Source organism: Fusarium pseudograminearum, chromosome 4 (genome assembly GCF_000303195.2).
Source record: "Fusarium pseudograminearum CS3096 chromosome 4, whole genome shotgun sequence".
Classification (NCBI taxonomy): domain Eukaryota; kingdom Fungi; phylum Ascomycota; class Sordariomycetes; order Hypocreales; family Nectriaceae; genus Fusarium; species Fusarium pseudograminearum.
The window spans coordinates 717,271-736,802 of NC_031954.1; the positions used below are offsets into that span (position 1 = coordinate 717,271).

At 48.9% G+C, this 19,532-nt stretch overlaps 4 protein-coding genes across 4 annotated transcripts, besides 3 other annotated features; 3 read left to right on the forward strand and 1 right to left on the reverse strand.

Annotated features, from left to right (window-relative positions):
* Window positions 1–1,698: 1,698 nt before the first annotated feature.
* Window positions 1,699–3,051, forward strand: FPSE_01638 (uncharacterized protein; the record flags this gene model as incomplete). Its single annotated transcript, XM_009254758.1, has 1 exon — window positions 1,699–3,051. One exon carries the CDS (start codon window positions 1,699–1,701, stop codon window positions 3,049–3,051), a length of 1,353 nt encoding a protein of 450 aa, XP_009253033.1.
* Window positions 3,052–3,295: 244 nt separating this feature from the next.
* On the reverse strand, window positions 3,296–4,323 carry FPSE_01637 (uncharacterized protein; the record flags this gene model as incomplete). The annotated part of the gene is made up of 2 exons (XM_009254757.1): window positions 3,296–3,397; window positions 3,445–4,323. 2 exons carry the CDS (start codon window positions 4,321–4,323, stop codon window positions 3,296–3,298), a joined length of 981 nt encoding a protein of 326 aa, XP_009253032.1.
* Window positions 4,324–6,137: 1,814 nt separating this feature from the next.
* Window positions 6,138–6,147: a repeat region.
* Window positions 6,148–6,158: a repeat region.
* Window positions 6,159–6,646: 488 nt separating this feature from the next.
* Window positions 6,647–6,666: a microsatellite.
* A 4,617-nt stretch (window positions 6,667–11,283) lies between these two features.
* On the forward strand, window positions 11,284–13,482 carry FPSE_01636 (uncharacterized protein; the record flags this gene model as incomplete). Its single annotated transcript, XM_009254756.1, has 2 exons — window positions 11,284–12,443; window positions 12,492–13,482. 2 exons carry the CDS (start codon window positions 11,284–11,286, stop codon window positions 13,480–13,482), a joined length of 2,151 nt encoding a protein of 716 aa, XP_009253031.1.
* A 3,114-nt stretch (window positions 13,483–16,596) lies between these two features.
* On the forward strand, window positions 16,597–19,011 carry FPSE_01635 (uncharacterized protein; the record flags this gene model as incomplete). Its single annotated transcript, XM_009254755.1, has 1 exon — window positions 16,597–19,011. The coding sequence occupies one exon, from the start codon at window positions 16,597–16,599 to the stop codon at window positions 19,009–19,011; it is 2,415 nt and encodes an 804-aa protein (XP_009253030.1).
* Between the last annotated feature and the right edge of the window lie 521 nt (window positions 19,012–19,532).

Genomic DNA, 19,532 nt, shown 5'->3' on the forward strand with positions numbered 1-19,532 from the left:
GAGATGAGCTTGATGCTTGGAAAGAAGCTATGAACGTGCTGAACTGCTTCTTTTATAGTTATTTTTAAAGCAACCAGCCCTTGACCATAGTATAATCGCAATAGCCTCGCTGGATTGGCCATGATAGGCTGTTGCCGAACTCGGGACCGAAAAAGCGATGGCGCACGGATTATTGAGACGATCGTGGTGATGATCGCCTGAAGCCGAGCTCCCCGAGGTCGTGATGTCAGCACAAGACTGTCCTTGCCCTGATTTCAACTGTGACCATGAACAAAAGTTCCGCCCATTCTGTATAGTATCACCAGCTAAGTACAGTTAGATAGGCGGATAAAGCCGCGAGGCCCTTAGTAATTTCGGACATACGAGAATCAAGCAGTCGTTGGGCTTTTGCTGCTTTCTTGTGATGGTTGCAAGTTTGCACCAATAGCATTTGGTAAAAAGCCACGCTTAGACCCCGTAAATACGGCCCGAAGATCGCTTGGCGGTTTGTTTCCATGAGCCGCCGGCAGTTCGGCACTTGGGACGAGATATGTGCTAGGTATTGTTTCATGTCACTCGGCAGCTTATTTCAACGGACATCTAAAGATAGTGAGTAACATCGGTTTAAACCAAGGAACTGCAGGTCACATCAGCGGAGTTTTGTCTAAACATGCCATAAGCGTGTTTATTAAGCATATGTTTCACAACGAGGTATACGATCTATTGGCCAACATCGGATGAGACGGCTTGTTCACTGATGAATCTCGGGATTCGGAGAGTGTGCATGCATACCCAGTCATGTATATCTCACTTGCAGGAGAGGTTGAAGTCCTTGGTAAGTCTTACCATGTGCATCGTACAAATATTTGGGTAACACCAAGTAGATGTGATACCAACCAGAGGTGTAACCAACAGCTTTGGCATCTTGAGTACAGCCTATTCAACCATAGAGAGAATGTCATCTTGAGTAACCCATTTGTTGTAGTTTCCATGTTATAGTATTTGGTTGGGGTTCACAGACAGGTCAGCCCTGCTGTCGAAAACACCAACTACGCTGAGAAGGCTTGGACTTTGTTGAAAGGCATTGCAGTATGTTGATATGACAGGTCACGTGCCCACTCTTCAGACAAACATTGTTTTACTTTGAGATGTTATGGGCTTCTTTATTTAAATGTCTCACAACTGAATACTTCAAGCTTCTATCAACACAAAAGACTATCATACAAACAGCGGTCAAGACTCCGCGGATAACAAGCAGCCGGCTTTCACTCACGGCAATAAAGATAACAAACATCAGTCACTCAAGCGAAAACTCAGAACTATATCCTGGCTCAATGGCAAGCCAGTCAAGGCACGGCACCAAGATCTTGTAGTTGAAGCAGGGTTTAGAGCGGGGTGAAAGATATCTCCAAGAATCTGCTAACTAATAACTCTAAAGATTGCCTTGATCTATATCCCAGCTAGGAAGGTAGTTCCCGAATCTTGAGCGGGGGATTGACAATGTGGAGTCTCGGACAACAATTCTAGTTCCTAACGTTGGATTGTCGTATCTCGACTTGGCCGATCTTATCAGCAACATGAATCTTAGACAGTGATCATGTATAATAAGGTCGTTCCTCTCGTCGGTAACATGTTGGGTCGTCATCCTGGCCAGTGTCAAGATCGATCCATTGACTTGCGAGATTGTGCTGTACAAGAGACAGCTTCAATCCCGCCATCATGGTCTACCTGTTTCAGGCAAAAGGCCTTGCTGCCTTTGTCTATGGCCTGGCATTGCTCGGCACCCCAGTATCATCATCTCAAACTTCTCTGACACCCCGGCAAAAGAAGAACGGAGCAAGTCCCTACGCAGACACAGTCTCCAAGTATATCGACTCTCTTGACAAGGAGCTCTGGTCAATCAACAAGAACATCCACGACAACCCCGAACTCGGGTACAAAGAGTTCAAAGCCCACAAGCTTCTCACAACATACATGAAGAAGCAGAAAGGATGGAAAGTCACAGACACCGTCGGCGGGATCGACACCGCTTTCATGGCTGTCTTTGAAGGCTCCGGCGGTGGCCCTGTGGTGAGCTTCAATGCTGAGTATGATGCTCTTGAGGGTCTCGGTCATGCGTGCGGTCACAACTTGATTGCTACGGCTTCGCTTGGCGGAGCATTGGCTGCGGCGGAGATCATGCGCGAAGAGAAGCTTGGTGGAAAAGTCATTCTCTTTGGCACACCGGCTGAAGAGTCCTTTGGTGGAAAGGTCAAGATGCTTGAGGCTGGTGTCTTCAAAGACGCCAAGATCGACATCTCCCTCATCTCCCACCCCAGCAATGCCCCTGATACCCCGTTCATGCTCGCCCAGTCGACGGATCGCTTCGACGTTACGTACACAGGTCGCGAAGCCCACGCTGCAGCCGGACCTTGGGAGGGTATCAACGCTCAGGACGCTCTCCTGCTTGCCAACAGTGCTCTGTCTTATATGCGCCAGCAGATGCGAACGACGGATCGTGTACACGGCATTATCCACTCAGCCGGAAGTCGTATCAACGTCATCCCAGCCGAGGCGTCGGGAAGCTACCAGCTCCGATCCGCTAACGAAGAGCAATTGGAGCAGCTCTCCGACCGCGTGTACAACTGCTTCAAAGCCGGAGCCATTGGAACAGGAGCAAAGATGAACTTTACCATGCGTCCGTACGGCTATGCCAACATGAACAGCAACGACGGTCTCGCCGCGTCTTATACACGATGGTTTGAGGAACTGGGCGGTGATCTCCCCGACGCTGACGTCGACAAGATGAGGAGTCCTGGTGGTTCCACAGACCAGGGAAACATCAGCCAGGACTTCCCAACTATTTCTCCCATGTTCCAGATCACCTTTGAGAACGGAACTGTGCCCAAGAACGGTCCCCACACTGCGCCATTTGAAGTCGCCGCTGGAAGCAAGGCTGCTTTCGAGAAGTCTCTTATGGTGGCTAAGAGTCTTGCGGGTGTTGCTGTTGATGTGCTGACCGTGGATGGTCTGTTGGATGAGATCAATGACGAGTTCAAGAAGACCAAATCTCCAGCCAGACGAAGGAGATAAAGTGCTGGTGCATTACCACGAAGAGCACGAATTATGAGTCAACGATGAATACTATCAGCCTGCCAGAATGGCAAGAGGCAACATCCAAATGCAGATCTCGAGTCAGCTAGTCACACTTCTACAGCAAATAAATTCCCTATGTCTATTGATCAATTAAAACCTGTAATACAATCGGCTCTATCTTACATCTATGATCCCTGCTCCGTCACTCATCACTACATAACTCATGGGTGCCACGTCTCAATTATATGCCAGGCAGACCAACGATCTGTCTCACACCAGGCACAAAACGAGGCACCACGTACACAATGTAAAAGGCTGTACCGGCGGTCATTAGTCCAGTAAACTGTTCTGTTAGCAATTGTTGGTGGAAACGGAACGTGGTCGACTCACCTTCTCAAACCAGGTATGGAAGTAGATAGCTGTCATAAGCAGCATCCAGGAGCTAAGTCCTATGACTCCGACAGCAAATTTGCCACCGAGTCCAAGTGCAGGCTCTCCTGCGCCTTCGCCCATAGCATGATCTGCCTCGACATTGGCGCTCTTGAGTGCTCCATCAGACATAACGACACATCGCTCTTCGTTTCGCTTGCCAGACCACCTCAAGACAGCCCAGCCAACTTCCTGCATGAGGAATGCAGTGCCGAGGGTGAGGAGGAAGACATGACCCGATATGTCATGACCACCCTTCCACTTTCCACCGGCAGCCTTGCATGCCACAGCTGTGACCTTGTCCGCGACACTGTCGACGCCAAACTCGACCTCCCTTCTAGCGAGCTCGCAGCGACCACCTGTCCATCGGAAACCGCGATCGATCAAAGCAGGACCAAAACACCACTGCGTAACAAGAAACCACATGGATGTAACAGCAAACCATCGAAAGATAGCCCGGGCACGTCGTTCCAGGTTCGCGGTGCTGGGATGGCTAAACACAAAGCCGAAGAAGGCAACAGTGATCCAGGCCCAGCCTCTCTTGACGAAAAGGACGTTGAACAGGTTGGACTTGCGCGCAAAGTAGCTTGGCGAAAAGCTCGGGTCTTGCAGATGCGATTGTGTGACGTGATCGTATGGAGCGGCTCGCGTCTGGGGTGATATGATGGAGAATATAGTGCCAAAGATCAGCATGGCTGGAAAGAGGACGAGCCCGGCTCTTTCGAGAGGTGTCGGAAGGAAGGGCGAGGTGCGTGGCGTCGTGGTAGTTCGCGGCGTAGAGTCCATGGCTGCGATATCTTCTTCAGGGGCTGCCTTTGCAGCGCGGCGACTGGTAGCCATTGGGTAAATTAGGCGCAAGTAAAGCAGGATATAGCGACAAAGGCTTCTAAAGCATTAGAAGAGCTCAATGAGTGGTGGAGAGGGAGAGAAAAGAGATTGAGACAGGTGGCGCCGGAATGGCCTCTGGTGTTTTTTGACGATACGGACACGCAATGACGTCTACGTATGGTACAGCACTGGCGCTAATAGTGGGTTGCCGCCAAGGAACAGAAGCCCTGAGCTTAGAGCTAAGAGATCGGCCGTGGATAGGTTCGATTCGGTCGGTCGGGAAAAAAGAGGCTCCGTTTTTAGCGTGACAAATTGTTACCTAGCGCGGGGTGAATTGACCTAGAAACTCATCCTGACAACATCGTCAGAAAATACATACGACGACACATCATGGCGATTGCTTTTGGGGTCTTTAAACATGATCAAGTGATTGTGGACTTCCGAAAGTCGTTACGTGGTCTCGATGACTGAAATTACATGCGTTGCCATGTCAATGCCTATCCACGACGCCGATATCCCTCCGACTGCCCCAACGAAACATGATCGATCACGCCGACTTCGACCGCACCCGTCCCACCATTCAGCCTTTCAGCGACACGTCACGTTCAGCGATACCTTCTTATACCAAAATAACGGTCAATACCTTCAACTAACACACAGCAAAGGGTGGTCTAGCGGTCAAGAAAACGAGTTTCCTAAAAAACCACAAAGACAAAAAAAAAAACCACAGAACGAGCAGAGTAACAGCAACGAAAGAGCGGAATCGAACTGAAACAAACTGCAAAGAACAAAACTACAAAAAAAAAACTACCATGTCCATATCCAGAAAAAACTAACAGAAAGAAATGAGCCACCAGGAAACATAGAAAGAGCGGAATACAGGAGAAACAAACAGCAAGACCAATAGACCACCCTTCGCACCTCTTTTTTTGTATTTTTTTCATGTACATGTCTGGTTCCCTGGCTTTGTCAATTCCGTTGACGTGTTTTCTTTTTGTCGTCGCATCCTCGTGGATTCGAAGAGATGCCAACTGTGTGGTAGCGGCATTGGAATATGGACTGTTCCTTTAAGTATTGGAACAGCTTTCCAAGTATCAGTGAAGGGTGTCTAGCGGTCATGCGAACGGCTCTCTGAGAAACAGAATCCCTACTGAAAGAACAGAATGACAGCGAGGAAAAGGGAGAGGAAGAAGAAAGGGCATGATTGCGGGAATGTCCTGTGCACTTTTTTATTTTTCCGTTATGCACTGTGGGTTCTATTGCTGTGTCAGACTGCCGGCTATCCCTGGCGCATTTGAACCAATGTCGAACACATAACTGTGTTCTCAACTATACCTTCGAATGGCATCATGGCTTTCCACATCTACACAATGTGGTCACGAATGCTCCCAAAACCGACCCAGTAGTCTTCCACGGCAACACCGAGGAGAGCATTGGTGCGCTCATCACTAGGCAGATGGTTTTGGATGTCAAGGGCGAGATTGTCGAGGTTGGAAGCTTTGCTGTTTCCCTCAAGCTTCACGTCTTCCAGAAGAGACCCTACCAGAGCCACTGCACAGACTGCCAGAACCACAGAAAGGCCAGGCCGACAGCAAGAGAAGAGCAGAACAATGGCAGGGGAAGACAATAAGAAGAAGAAGCATCCTTCGCTTTTCTTCTCCTCATCTTGCCATTACTTACAATGGGTTCTTTTTGCCAGGCGTCTAATCATGGCGAATCGAACCGAGGTGGATCATGTGACAGTGTCCTTGGACCTCGACCATACCTTTATATACCAGATTAACTGTCCATACTTCCAGCGAAGAGTGGTACAGTGGTATTGTATGTTTTTTTTTTAAAAAAAAAAACCACGAACGTTATGATCCACACCTATACTATATATATAACTCTCATCCACTGCCAGCTCTTCGTTTTTTTGCCATTTTGGGGTTCGAGTCCATCCATGGCGATATTTTTGTCCTACGACTACACAACCACATCAGCATCCGACATGACCCAAGATGTCTTTTTGATGTGCCCCTATTCAAGCTCCCAACTTGCACGCGATCCATCCACCGAGGAAGTCCGCAACATTCCAAGCAGACACCACAAATTCGACCAAGAACCGACTGCAATGCACCACAGTGGACTCGAGGTTGCTCCGCCGACATTTTTGCATGAGGCTTGGTGGCGTTTCTGTCACGTGTGGTACGGGGCCCGTGAGGATGACCCCCCTATCCTTTATATACCAACATAACTTCAATGTCTAATGGAGAGTGGTACAGTGGTATACGTTTCCTAAAGAAAATACTCTACCTAAAAAAAACCTACTCTCTCCTAAAAAAAAAACCTACTACTCTCTCTCTCTCTCTCTCTACCTAAAAAAACCTACAAACTCTCACCCACTGTACCACTCTTCTTTTTGTATTTCAGGGGTTCGAACCCAACCTAGCAGCAACCTGGGCCTGGTGACAAGACATCTACAACGCCGAAACGTGTTTCTTTTTGGATCGTCTACAGACACGAAGCATACTGAAAGTGCACAGTCATTCGAACACCTCGACAACACCAGAGTCCATGACCTATAGCAATACTGTTCAAAAGACTCGAGACATGCAACAATCTCAAAGGACATTCGCCATGGAATACTCATTCGTCAACCAAATGTTGTCGCAGGGACTGTTCAATGTTTTGTCTGCTGGCGCGGAACGTGCTTGTGGGTTAGGTGGTGTCACGGCTACCCCTTTTATACCAGAACAACTCTGTATACCATCAGCAAGGAGTGGTGCAGTGGGAATCCGTTCCTATTCTCTTAAAAAAAACTTACTCTCTCTCAAAAAAAACCTAAACCCTCACCCCACTACACCCTCCTTGTTTTTTGTTCGAGCCCCGGTCTGGCTTAATATTTTTGCTATTTTGAACACGCCTCCTCTATTGATGGCAGTCTCAATCCCAAAGGCGAAGTGCTGTGCTTTGCACAATGGGGTATCGCAGCAGTTCCTAACATGGTATCTTGGTGGTTCACGGGTTCCTCTCTGCCGTTTTGGAGACACCTACCTTTTGTTGATGGCATTCTCACACCATCAAACGGAACCAAGAGCATCTATCCTCGCAATCATAATGTTGAGGACAAGGGATCCCCCGGACGGTGCATACAACTCTACGGCTTTCCCATCATGGCCATTACCCCTTTTTGGGGACTTGGACGCAATATCATCGACACCGCGACTTCCACTGACAGTGAACTCCCATGCGCATACGGGTGCTCGACTAAAACGATCCGATCGGCGCAATGTTGTGATTGCACAGTGGAGTATTGCAGCAGTTGTTCCGACATGGTACCTTGGTGACTCACGAGTTGTTATCACGGGTTGAGATACGCCGCACGCCACGCCTTGAGCCACTCCTTCACCATACTGTCCACCTAAGGCTTATATATCAATCTATCTGGATTCTGCCACCCTAACCTTTATATTTTGTGTCAACGCCATACCCTTTGACCAGGAGTGGTCTAGCGGTACGAGAGTTGTTCTCTACCTAAAAAAATATACTCTACCTAAAAAAAACCTACTACTCTCTACCTAAAAACCTACTACTCTCTCTCTCTCTCTCTACCTAAAAAAACCTACTCCTATTCTTTTACCATTTTTTGCTGATGAGTAACCCGACAAGAAGCCTGGATTCGTTCCCCCTTTTGTATTTTTTGGACTAACAACTGCAGTCTGTTTTCAATGTGATGTCTTCTTTGATACATACTCGATTCGAACACCAATTTTGGACTCTTTTGGTAGATGGTCTCGTGTAAGTCAACGGCACATCAGAGGCAAGGCATTTCTGGCACGCTCTTAACAGAATAGGGTGCTATGTGGTAGTCAGGCATTCCAACATGCACTCTTCACTCTCTCGCATATTTATATGTGTGTATCTTTCTTGCGTTGTCACGTAATGAACCTGTCGGTCGAGGTGCTCGGTGCTCGGTGACTCATCAAGTACAGTATCTCAAACCATCGACCTATGCTCTGCTATGATACCGCACTGATACAACAAGTTACCATCAAATAAATATCCATGTTGACCCAATTTGTGCAATCCATTGTATTGTTCCTTTGCTCCTTGTTTGTTTGACTGCCATCGTACTCCGGGCAACACTCTGGGCTGCACCACCGTAGGCTTGTCTATCATGTTTAACTTTACATACTGAACTCTATCATTGTCGACCCATACCTACCTACTTATACTAGAATAACAAACTCTTCCATCAGCGAAGTAGCTACCTGATACACACATGAAAATAGGTTATACCTGCTTTAGTTGTACGCCTCAAGGGCGCCTTCGCTTTTTGAGTCTCCCGAGTTCGATCCCATGTTTTGCACTTTATGTATTTTTTAACATCATTTTTTGAAGTATACATCGGTCGCAATATCTCGTTTCTTTCTTCTTTTCAGAGTTTGGATGTCAGCAGATTAGTTCTTAGCTACTCGCCAACCCCTGGTCCTGGTCCTCCGTCTTACCACCCAGCTTACACCATGTCTAGTCGCTCCACCCTCCAGGCATCAACCATTATATACCCATTCAAAACAACCACAGTCAGCGAAGTAGCTACTTTATTTAGCTGTCACCTTTAGATAGTGTGGTGGTATAACATCCTGAATATGCCAAGCTTGGTAAAACAACAACTCTTCGCTTTTTGGTCCTCTGTTCGAATGTCGTTGTGATGGTTGTTGATGTTGTCTTCTGGAGAGCAGGGCAGTATTGGCTATTTTTTGCAGCGACATTGTCTTTTTTCGGATCAGTTTATGTCTACCTCTGTCTCATATGGTTAACTGTTCAATCTGTACTAGAGACGCGATGAAAATGGTATTGAGTGTTGTGCCAAATACGATAGCCTTGGGACGACCTTGGGACGACGACTTAGTTGGGAACTACGCTCCAATATTACGCCAGTTGACGGTTACTCACCCTATATCAGTACTAACATCAGATGGATAAAATGATAATGTGTGTATATAGCATGAACATCTAACGAATGGGCCTGGCTGTATGTGTTTTTTACTCCCTAATGACCATTGGTATTGCCCGTGTAATGTTATGTATTGGGTCGGATGATAACGGTGCCTACTGGATAGCAGAAAAGTTGACCTCCTAAGTCTTAGGTTACAGAAAGAAATAGCCTAAAGACCATAGTCTAAGTAGCATAAGCTAATCTACTAATTTCATCTCTTATGATTCCAGCGGCCAATTTTTCTGGTGCCCTAAGGCGATGCTTATCCAGGGCTCCTCCAACTACTGAATCCGGTATCGGTCTCTCCGACTTATTTCGACTCGCCTTCAAATCTCCTCAACAGTTGTCGATCCTTTCCTCGAAGCAATTAGACTTTTCCGTCTCTTGGATTCTAGAAGTACATGAGTAAAAGATAGAGATCTTCTCTATGAATACCTACTCTCGTTGGTTGACGACACGGCACGGCCAGCCAGACCTCTGTGGCTACTGAGTTTTGTTGCAAGTTGATTAGAGCCCTGAAAGTAAAATGTTTTGATCCCTGTCAATCAGAGTCAGCCGGTACATCGAGCCCAGTAAAATCCGGGGTACGTTTGGGGGAGGAGTTGGGTTGGGGTACTGCTGATTGGAGGGCCCTGGACTCTTTGGAGGTGCTGTAACGCTGTTGATGATGAAACTGGGTTGCACAGACGCTTGCAGTCAAGCTGAAAGAAAGAAACAATTGCTGTCATGGATTGCCAGTACGTATGAGAATACGGTGTATTGACTCGCAAACTACAGGGTACATGCAACTGTCTTGTTGACTTTTGAGGGACTTCATCTAGACCCGGAAATAAAGAAGCCGATTACGATCTAGCCAAGCCATTGTCACTTGTAACTAGAGTTCTCCTCCCCCAGTTTCCTTTCTCATCCATGGATCATGGCTGAGGAGGGGCGGATAGCCACAGCGTTGTTGGTTCAAGAGACATTCTTTCACCGCTTGGTGTAACTGACAATGGCTATACCGACTGACGTTGGCATTGGTAACTTGTCTCTTTACTCATTCTGAATAACCACCGGACCGAGAGGACAAGTCAGTCAGTCTATCGCGGCCTCCGAGAAAACTGGAACTCCAAGATCCACCTCCGCCTAGTGTCCCAGACCCAAGAAACTGGCCTCTTCCCGCATTCCATTGCTTCTTCTGGGGGCAACGCTAGTGCCCATTTGTGCTGAAGATGGCGTAAGAGAACGCCTGTAGCGAGCTGAGTTGCCTGACATCACTGTCAAGGTCAAGAGTCCACCTGCAACGCCTCCAGCCTGAGACTTGTACCAGTATATGTTAAGGGGTACATGTACATTCGCCCTCCCATCCATTCTCCGATTCCCCTGATCGTCCCCTTCTTCTGACTCGCCATGGAAAACTAGAAAATTCAATCACCGCGAATCAAAAACAGTTGTCATCCTGTTGGGTTTTAGAATTAAAAAAAATTAGCTGCTGCTACCCGCCTCACCTCCATCCTCAACCTCCCCCTTGTCCCTTGTCTGTGTCTGAGCCGGGATTGCTAATCGCTGCAACGCTTTTTTTCTTGACCCTTCAAGAAAGCCTCTCCCTCACATACACTTTCATTCCTTTTCCTTCTCCCTTGTGCTATCAATTATTCTGTTTATTTCCAGATTGAATCAGAAACAGCGTGTTCAAAGTTGTCATCGCAATATCTCTTGCTGTGCCATCCGTTGCAACCCAACCGAACCGAACTACCGGGCCCCCAAAACAAGGCTGCGAAGTTTAAAGAAAAGACCCGCGACCGCCTTTGCGACCGCCAACTGTAAACAAATCTCAACTTTTATCTGGAACCCGCGACGAGCATATCAATTCGGCTCGTAATTTCCTTTTGATCGACCGGTTCGAGTTGATATTCGACACTCCTTTAATCTCGCCGTCTCTGGCCTATACCATACACACGATCCTTATAAATACTTACAACAATCTCGATACAAAACACAAAACCACAAACATGTCCAAGCGCATCTATTCCGTCAACGACTGGGCTCCTCGGGAAGCGAAGATGGAATCCTCTTCCGAGTCGTCTACCGTAGCCGAAGGCTCAACAGCCAAGTCACCGACTGCCAGCGAAGCAGGCGCCATCCACACACCTCAGCCCCAGCGAAATCGCAGCATGAGCCTTTCTATGCCCTGGCGACGACCCAAGTCCTTCGCTTTCGGTCACGAACATACTAATTCGCAAAACTTACCTCGACATTTTACCGATCTCGCTATTGACGATCCCGAAGACGACATGCACGGTCCAAATCAGCATCATGGCCACTCCCATACCCCTGGTGCTAAGCAGATCAAGGGCATGTTCCGACGTGCCTCGCTTTCCATCAACCGCATGGTCCATCGCCGAGCTTCCATTGTCGAGGATACACAAGAAACCGTCGAACCTGGCCGACCTACCACCTCTTACACCGGTGCGCATTCAACTTGGAATCGACTTCGACAAGCTACCATGAGACGCTCGCGATCAATTTACGGCTTTGACTTGCACCGCGAGCAAAGCACCTACCACGAGAACCCTTCTCAGCTGCCTATTCCTGGCTTTGGTGGTGAGCCGCCTGTCATTCCCACCAACTCAGGAGCTGCTGCCAAGGCATCCGCTGCTATGCAGAACGAGTACCTTGCCCGTCAAGGACTCTACAACATGTGGTTGAATCCCAGAACCAACGACGAAAGTAATGACCGCGAGAGCGGTATCGGAATTACGGTGACCCTTCCCGGTGTCGAGTCCGAAGAAAACGAGACGGAGCAGACTGCTATCAGCACGATCGACTTCATTTCCAGACTTCCTGCCGAGCTCGCTATTCACGTTCTCGCCAATCTTGATGCTTCTGCTCTCACCAAGGCTGCTGCGGTGTGTAAGAGCTGGAACAAGATTGTGTATAACCAACACATTTGGCGCGAATCTTGCCTTCGAGAGACAACTACCACCTATGCAACTAGCGAGCCCGTCGCGCCTGGAAGCGGTCTCGGAGTTCCTGCTGTTTCGCCTGTCAATGATTGGAGAGAAATCTACCGTGTCAAGCAGGAGCTGAACCAGCGGTGGAAGACTGGACAAGCCAGACCTGTTTATCTGAATGGGCACAAAGATAGCATCTATTGTCTCCAGTTCGATGAGTAAGTTGATTCATCCTCGTTTTGCAGATCATTCACTGACTTTGACAGACATAAAATCATCACTGGCTCGCGCGACAAGACTATCCGTATTTGGGATATGCACACCCTTCAATGCAGTCTTGTCATCGGACCTCACGAGGTTATCAATGAGCCCGATGTGCTCTACGACGAGGAGAACCAGCCCACTCATTTTGCTTCGGGTTCTTCTGAGAATGACAAGACAAACTTTTCCGTGCCTGCCGTCAGGTCTTTCCCCACGTATCACATGGCGTCTATTCTGTGCCTCCAGTACGACGACGAAATTCTCGTTACTGGATCTTCTGACTCTACCTGCATTGTTTATGACGTTCGTGCCGGATACGAACCTATCCGTCGGCTTCGACACCACACGGCAGCCGTTCTCGATCTCGCTTTTGATGACAAGCACATCGTAACCTGCAGCAAGGACTTTACCATTTGCGTCTGGGACCGCAACACGGGTGACTTGATCAAGCAGCTTCGAGGTCACAACGGCCCTGTCAATGCAGTCCAGATGCGGGGCAACACCATTGTGTCCTGCTCGGGAGATTTCCGCGTCAAGTTGTGGAACATTGAGACGGGCAAGAACATTCGCGAGTTCACTGGGCATACCAAGGGCCTGGCCTGTTCTCAATTCTCCGAGGATGGTCGGTACATCGCATCTGCCGGTAATGATAAGGTGATCCGCATCTGGGATGCCAACACCGGCGAGTGTCTCCGAGAGATGCGTGCCCACGAGAACCTGGTCCGCAGCCTCCACATCGACAGTGTAAGCGGCCGATTGGTCAGTGGAAGTTACGACACCGACATCAAGGTGTGGGATATGGAGACTGGGCATCAGCTGCTCGACTTTCCCAAATGGCACGCAAGCTGGGTTCTGAGCGCGAAGAGTGACTACCGACGTATTGTCAGCACCGGACAAGACCCCAAGATCTTGATTATGGATTTTGGCGCTGATGTCGAAGGGATCCAAAACATTGAAAGCATCAAACCCGTTGAGCTGAACGGAGGATTCATCTGAGCCCTGGAGCATCGAGCAGCATGAGTTGGTATAAATGATATCGGTATTAATGAGCCAGCGAACTCGAGCTGGCTGTAACGACTAACGACATGGGGGGCCTACTTGATTAGACTGTTTTTTCATGGCAGCTTATAGCATTGGTGGCATGTTGGAGACATGGTGCATGCATGTGTGCAACCTCACGGAGCACATTTGAGATCTAGCGATTGATTACCCCAACGGGGTGATTGCCAACAGCGTTGACTAATAGCGATTTGATCACATTTGAATGAGTCTGGAGTTTTAATGATTGATAAATTGACTTTTTACATACTGGAATTCTGATGCTTTGGTGATGTTTTACTTTTATTTGGTGGTTAGTACAGCTTTAAACAAAATAATGCTTGTTGATGCTTTCCCATGCCGTTCCACAAGATGGAAGATAATGTTTAAAGTAGTTGCAGGCATAGATTGGTGAAACCGAGGGAGATGACGGGAATGCACATCAATATCGAAATGCGGGATGTGGGATGCGGAGTGAAACACGAAGCGTGTGATGAATAGTAGATGTCGATCATGTGAGGGAACAAATACTGAAGAGATTCAGAAACAGAAGGTGCAGTGCAGGATCGCATAAATGACCACCCTGAATTAACAGGTTTCCTGATTCAGACGTTTCTTCTATTCACCTGATCTGGATTAAATGTCTGTCTCGGAGTATATCCTCAAGTTGAGTCAACACCATAATTTATACCATCATTATGCCCACATGTCGGCCTCTCAATACCACTATAACCAGGATCATCAGAGCCAAAATGATGCAGAGTGCATGTCGTCGGGCGGCAAAGACATGTTTATTCCATGCTTTGGTGGAATGCCGTTTGGTGGTGCAGCGGGAAGTGGAGATGGTGTTTTGAAACAGGGGACCTCGAGGGGAGATTGTTGGCTGACATGATCTCTTTCGTCCGAGTATAGATGAGCGAAAAATCAGGAAAAATAAACCTATAGCATGAATCAACTATAGACTATAATAGCTTTTTCTTCCGGATTGAAACTTGTTTGCCTATCCCTGGCATCAACTCTGAATGGCTTCGATAACCGCCACTACGGAGCATTCATCATCAACTGTAGCTCTTCAAGGCAATATCCCTACTGTAAATCTGTCCCTTAATTAGAACCAGTCGGGCGCTTATCGGATGATAGTCGCGCGCGGTTGGACGGGCTGAGACACAAGAGCGGGATTCTAAGCGGTGGCGGAGAAGAAACAACGTCGCTAATGCAAATTAACGGACGGGGCGTAATGCTTTGGTGCGAAAGGAATGTAGTTTTTGCTTTGACAGCAAGGAAAAAAGGGTTCTGGAGGAATTTGATGGTGGAGATTAAGCATAAGCTTTGTTCGAACTCTGGCAATTGATGTGTTGGTCGGCGGGCAAGATGGATGCCACATGGGTAGTGCTGATCCCCGATGCAAGGCACCCGACAGCTTCTCTATCTGGTATCCCCAACTGATCGATCCTGGGTCTGCTGGACGAGCCTCATGATGGTTGTGACGGAGCTTTTGTTCTCTGCCGCTTTTAGAAATTTAACCATTGACCATGAAAAGCCACCCGCTAGTTTAGCCCAGGGACCAGTGGAGAGTCATCTAAAGACACAGCCCGCTAGACTCGCTTCAGGTTCTATCGTACTTTCCTTTTTTGGCGTCATCCATAGGCTGGGGGTTACATTGGGAAGGCACCTCAATTATGCTTGGTTCTCTGTCTCTCTCCTTTCCCTTTCTGTCTGCCTCGCTTCATCTCGTCCATCTCGTCCATCTCTTCACCTTCACCATTCGTTGTACCTAAGCAGCCGTCTATATCACCAACAGGCATAAACATCACCGTTCATTCTTGTATAGCTCCGAATATATTTGTTTCATCCTTCTATCCTCGAATCATAGCAATCGAATTCTCCCATCCGCTCGCTTGGACCACTACCGGCCGTCTTTGAAACAGTACCTGATGCCCCGATAGCCAATAGCCATCTCCTCAGACCCCTTGACGGACAACACCATGAACAACTCCACCGAAATGGCTGGCTCGCCGGCGCAGAGACGGCGGATGCCATCCGTCGAGAGCTACTACGATGAGATCCCTGCCCATGGCAGAGGCCAGACTAAAAGCAATGACAAGGTGAGCCCAGTCAAGCAAGACTCTACAGCATGATCGACTATCCATTAGTTCGAGTCACATATAAGGTCTAAACCTGCACTTGTCTCTCATTTCCTTTGCTCTGCACATCAAACCACCACACCACCCACCATCACGACACTCTTTATAGTGTGAACACGCGCCTCGCGTGTTTCTCCCTGTCTCTCTCTTTTTCTTGCATGTCTGGAACAGCGTCATTACTTTGATCACCACCCTCTCTCTTTTTTTGCTTCTTGTTCAGTCTGTGCAATTTACACCAATTTATAAGAGTGCCTCTCCCTTTGAGTATCCTGTCCTTTTTTGCCATACACTGGTTCAGGTTCAAGACTTTTTTCCTCTGACCTTGTTTCGTGGTAAGTTTCAGTTGTGACAAGCCTCCATATGCAACCAGAACAGGGGGATCGAAACATTTTGCAAGCCCTTTCATCTCGAGTACCGCTTTGAGCAAGTGCGACAGGGCCAGTGGCCGCGGGATTCAAGAAGAAGCCCCTCCCACCACTCAATGTTGTTCCGACTTCAACTGTCAACGGCCGTCAACAGCTGGCAGCCCAGCTTCACTTCACGCACCGCGCGGCAACATCCACATTCATTCACGTCATACCGTTGCTATTGTTCTTTGTTTACTTTTTCGTTCATTCATTCTTTTCATCCGTTCAACTCTTTCTTTTTTCGTTGTGCGATCTATTGTTCTCACCAACATTCATCCCAACAATACGCCCGCTCCCCGAAACGTTGATAGCTTCACACGAAGCTTGATAACACTTTCTCTTGCACAAACTTTTCCCTTTTCTATCGCAAACTTTACTTCTTCACAAAAAATTGATCTGGTGAACAAAAAGCTGATCAGTAACTCCCACAGCATTCTGCTGGAATATCAACACCACTCTTTCGAGAGCGATACTACTCGACACCCCAAAAGCAACGATCCAGCTGGTTCTTCATCGTAATCATGGGGCTCTCGACTATTGTCACCGCCTCCATTTTGGCCATGCGCCTCTTTACTCTCCCGGCTTCAGCTGCTCCCCAGGCCGCGATTCCTGTTCCGGCGACTCCTGAATACAGCGCTCCTGTTACTCCTGAGTACAGTGTTCCGGCGGCTCCTGAGTACAGCGCTCCTGTTGCTCCCGCCGCTGCTGGATCCTGGTGGATGTCCTCCATCAAGCGTCAAGGTGCCGTTGCCTACGGCAATTCCGCTAATTACAAGATTTTCCGCAACGTCAAGGACTACGGTGCCAAGGGTGATGGAAGCTCCGATGACACCGCGGCCATCAACGCCGCATTCTCTGATGGCAGTCGTTGCGGCAAGGGCTGTGACTCTACCACCGTCACTCCCGCTCTTGTTTACTTCCCTCCCGGTACCTATGTCGTCTCCAAGCCTATCCTGCCTTACTACTACACTCACATGATTGGTGATGTCAACAATCTCCCCGTCCTCAAGCCCACTGCCAACTTTGAGGGTATGGCTGTCATCGACGTCGATCCCTACAACAACGACGGTTCCAACTGGCACACCAACCAGAACAACTTCTTCCGCCAGGTTCGCAACTTCAAGATCGACCTCACTGGTATGCCCAAGAGCTCCGGCACCGGTATCCACTGGCAGGTTGCTCAAGCCACCTCTCTTCAGAACATTGTCTTCCAGATGATCGAGGACCCTAGCGAGGACAACAAGCAGCAGGGTATCTTCATCGACAACGGCTCCGGTGGCTTCATGACCGATCTCACCTTCATCGGTGGTAGATATGGTGGTTTCTTCGGCAGCCAGCAGTTCACCAGCCGCAACATGACCTTCCGCAACTGCCAGACTGCTGTTTACATGAACTGGAACTGGCTGTGGACCCTCAACGGCCTCGACATCTCCGGCTCCAAGGTCGCTATTGACATGACCGCTGGCGGAGGCGTTCAGAACGTTGGCTCCATCCTCCTTACCGACAGCAAGATCGCCAACACTCAGGTTGGCATTCTCTCCAACTACGACCCTGCCCAGCCTGGTACCAACGGTACCCTCATCATTGACAACGTCGACATGTCTTCCGTTCCTGTCGCTGTTAAGAACGGTGGTACCAGTGCTACCATTCTCGCTGGCAACACCAAGATTGCTTCCTGGGTTCAAGGTCGCGCCTACACTGGTGGCAACGGCGAGGCTGTCCAGGCCACACAGACTCCTATTGAGAAGCCCAAGGCTATCCTCGATAGCAACGGCAATATCGTCACCAAGAGCAAGCCTCAGTACAACGGTGTTCCCGCCTCCAGCTTTGTTTCCGTCAAGTCCAAGGGTGCCAAGGGTGATGGTAAGACCGACGATACTGCTGCCATCCAGGCTGTCTTTGATGGCGTCCAGGAGGGACAGATTGTCTACTTTGACCACGGCGCCTACGTCATGACCGACACTGTCAAGGTTCCCAAGAACATCAAGATTGTCGGCGAGATCTGGCCCCTCATCATGGCCGGTGGCGACAAGAACTTCAAGGACCAAGCCAACCCCAAGCCTGTCTGGCAAGTCGGCGAGTCTGGCGATGTCGGCAACGTCGAGATCCAGGACCTCATGTTCGAGACCCTCGGACCCCAGCCCGGTGCCATTCTTATGGAGTTTAACGTTGCTGGTGAGACTCCTGGTTCTGCCGGTCTCTTTGACGTCCACTTCCGCCTCGGCGGCTCTGCTGGTACTCAACTCCAGTCCGACACCTGCAAGAAGACTCCCAACGTCAAGACCGAACCCAAGCCCGAGTGCATGGGTGCTTTCATGCTGTTCCACATGACCAAGGATTCAAGCTGCTACCTCGAGAACACCTGGTTCTGGGTTGCCGACCACGAGCTCGACCGTTCTGACCACTCTCAGATCAACCTCTACAACGGCCGTGGTGTCCTGATTGAGAGCACCAAGGGTGCCTGGCTGTGGGGTACCGCTTCCGAGCACAGTGTCCTCTACAACTACCACCTCCAAGATGCCGCCAATGTCTACATGTCGCTCATCCAGACCGAGACCGCCTACATGCAGGGCAACCCTGATGCCACTGTCCCCTTCACTGTCAATGCCAAGTACCACGACCCTGACTTCAAGGCCACTTGCACTGGCAACTCCAAACGATGCGCCCGCACTTGGGGTGTCCGCGCTGTCGGCTCCAAGGATATCTTCATCTTTGGTGGTGGTCTTTACAGTTTCTTTGACAATTACGATCAGGTCTGTGTCGGCGAGAACAACTGTCAAGACAACATGATCAGCATCGAGAGCTCCAAGGTGCACCTTTACGGTATCAGCACCAAGGCCAGTGTCAGCATGGTCAACGTCGAAGGCAAGCCTGTTGCCCTGGACAAGGACAACCGCAACAACTTTTGCGCGGCCATTGCCCGCTTCTCTTCGTAGGATGTTGAGGAGGCGCCGCCTTACGCGATTCCGCCTTATGCGTAAATCATGCGAAATACCCGAGCGACGGCTGCTCAATGATTCACAGACAGTTTTGAGTCTGTTTCTTTTCGTTTTGGTCTAGGGTTTTTGTTCCGTGATGGAACCGGAGTTTTCGGATAGTTCAACGATCAGGCACTCGGATTGGACTACTTCTTTGCTTTGAATAGGTAGCTGAATGAAACAAATTGCTACTAAGTGTTTTATGTGATTGATGTGTGATGTAAAAAAGTTACATTAATTAATGAAGTAACACATATTTGAGCCCTGGTTAGAGTTTGCCATGTATTCGCAGTGTGCAAGTCGTTCTGTTGCGCTGAGCGCGTATGCTTTGGGCTTTTTTTTAAGCGTGGTGCTCCAGGCCCTTTGCCTCTTCATATGTGCACCGGCATCGTTGGTGATGCAGCGCTGCTGGTACACGAAGGACTAGAGATTGGACAACAGTCGCATACAATCGGTGACATGGTGTGCGAAGGAATGGT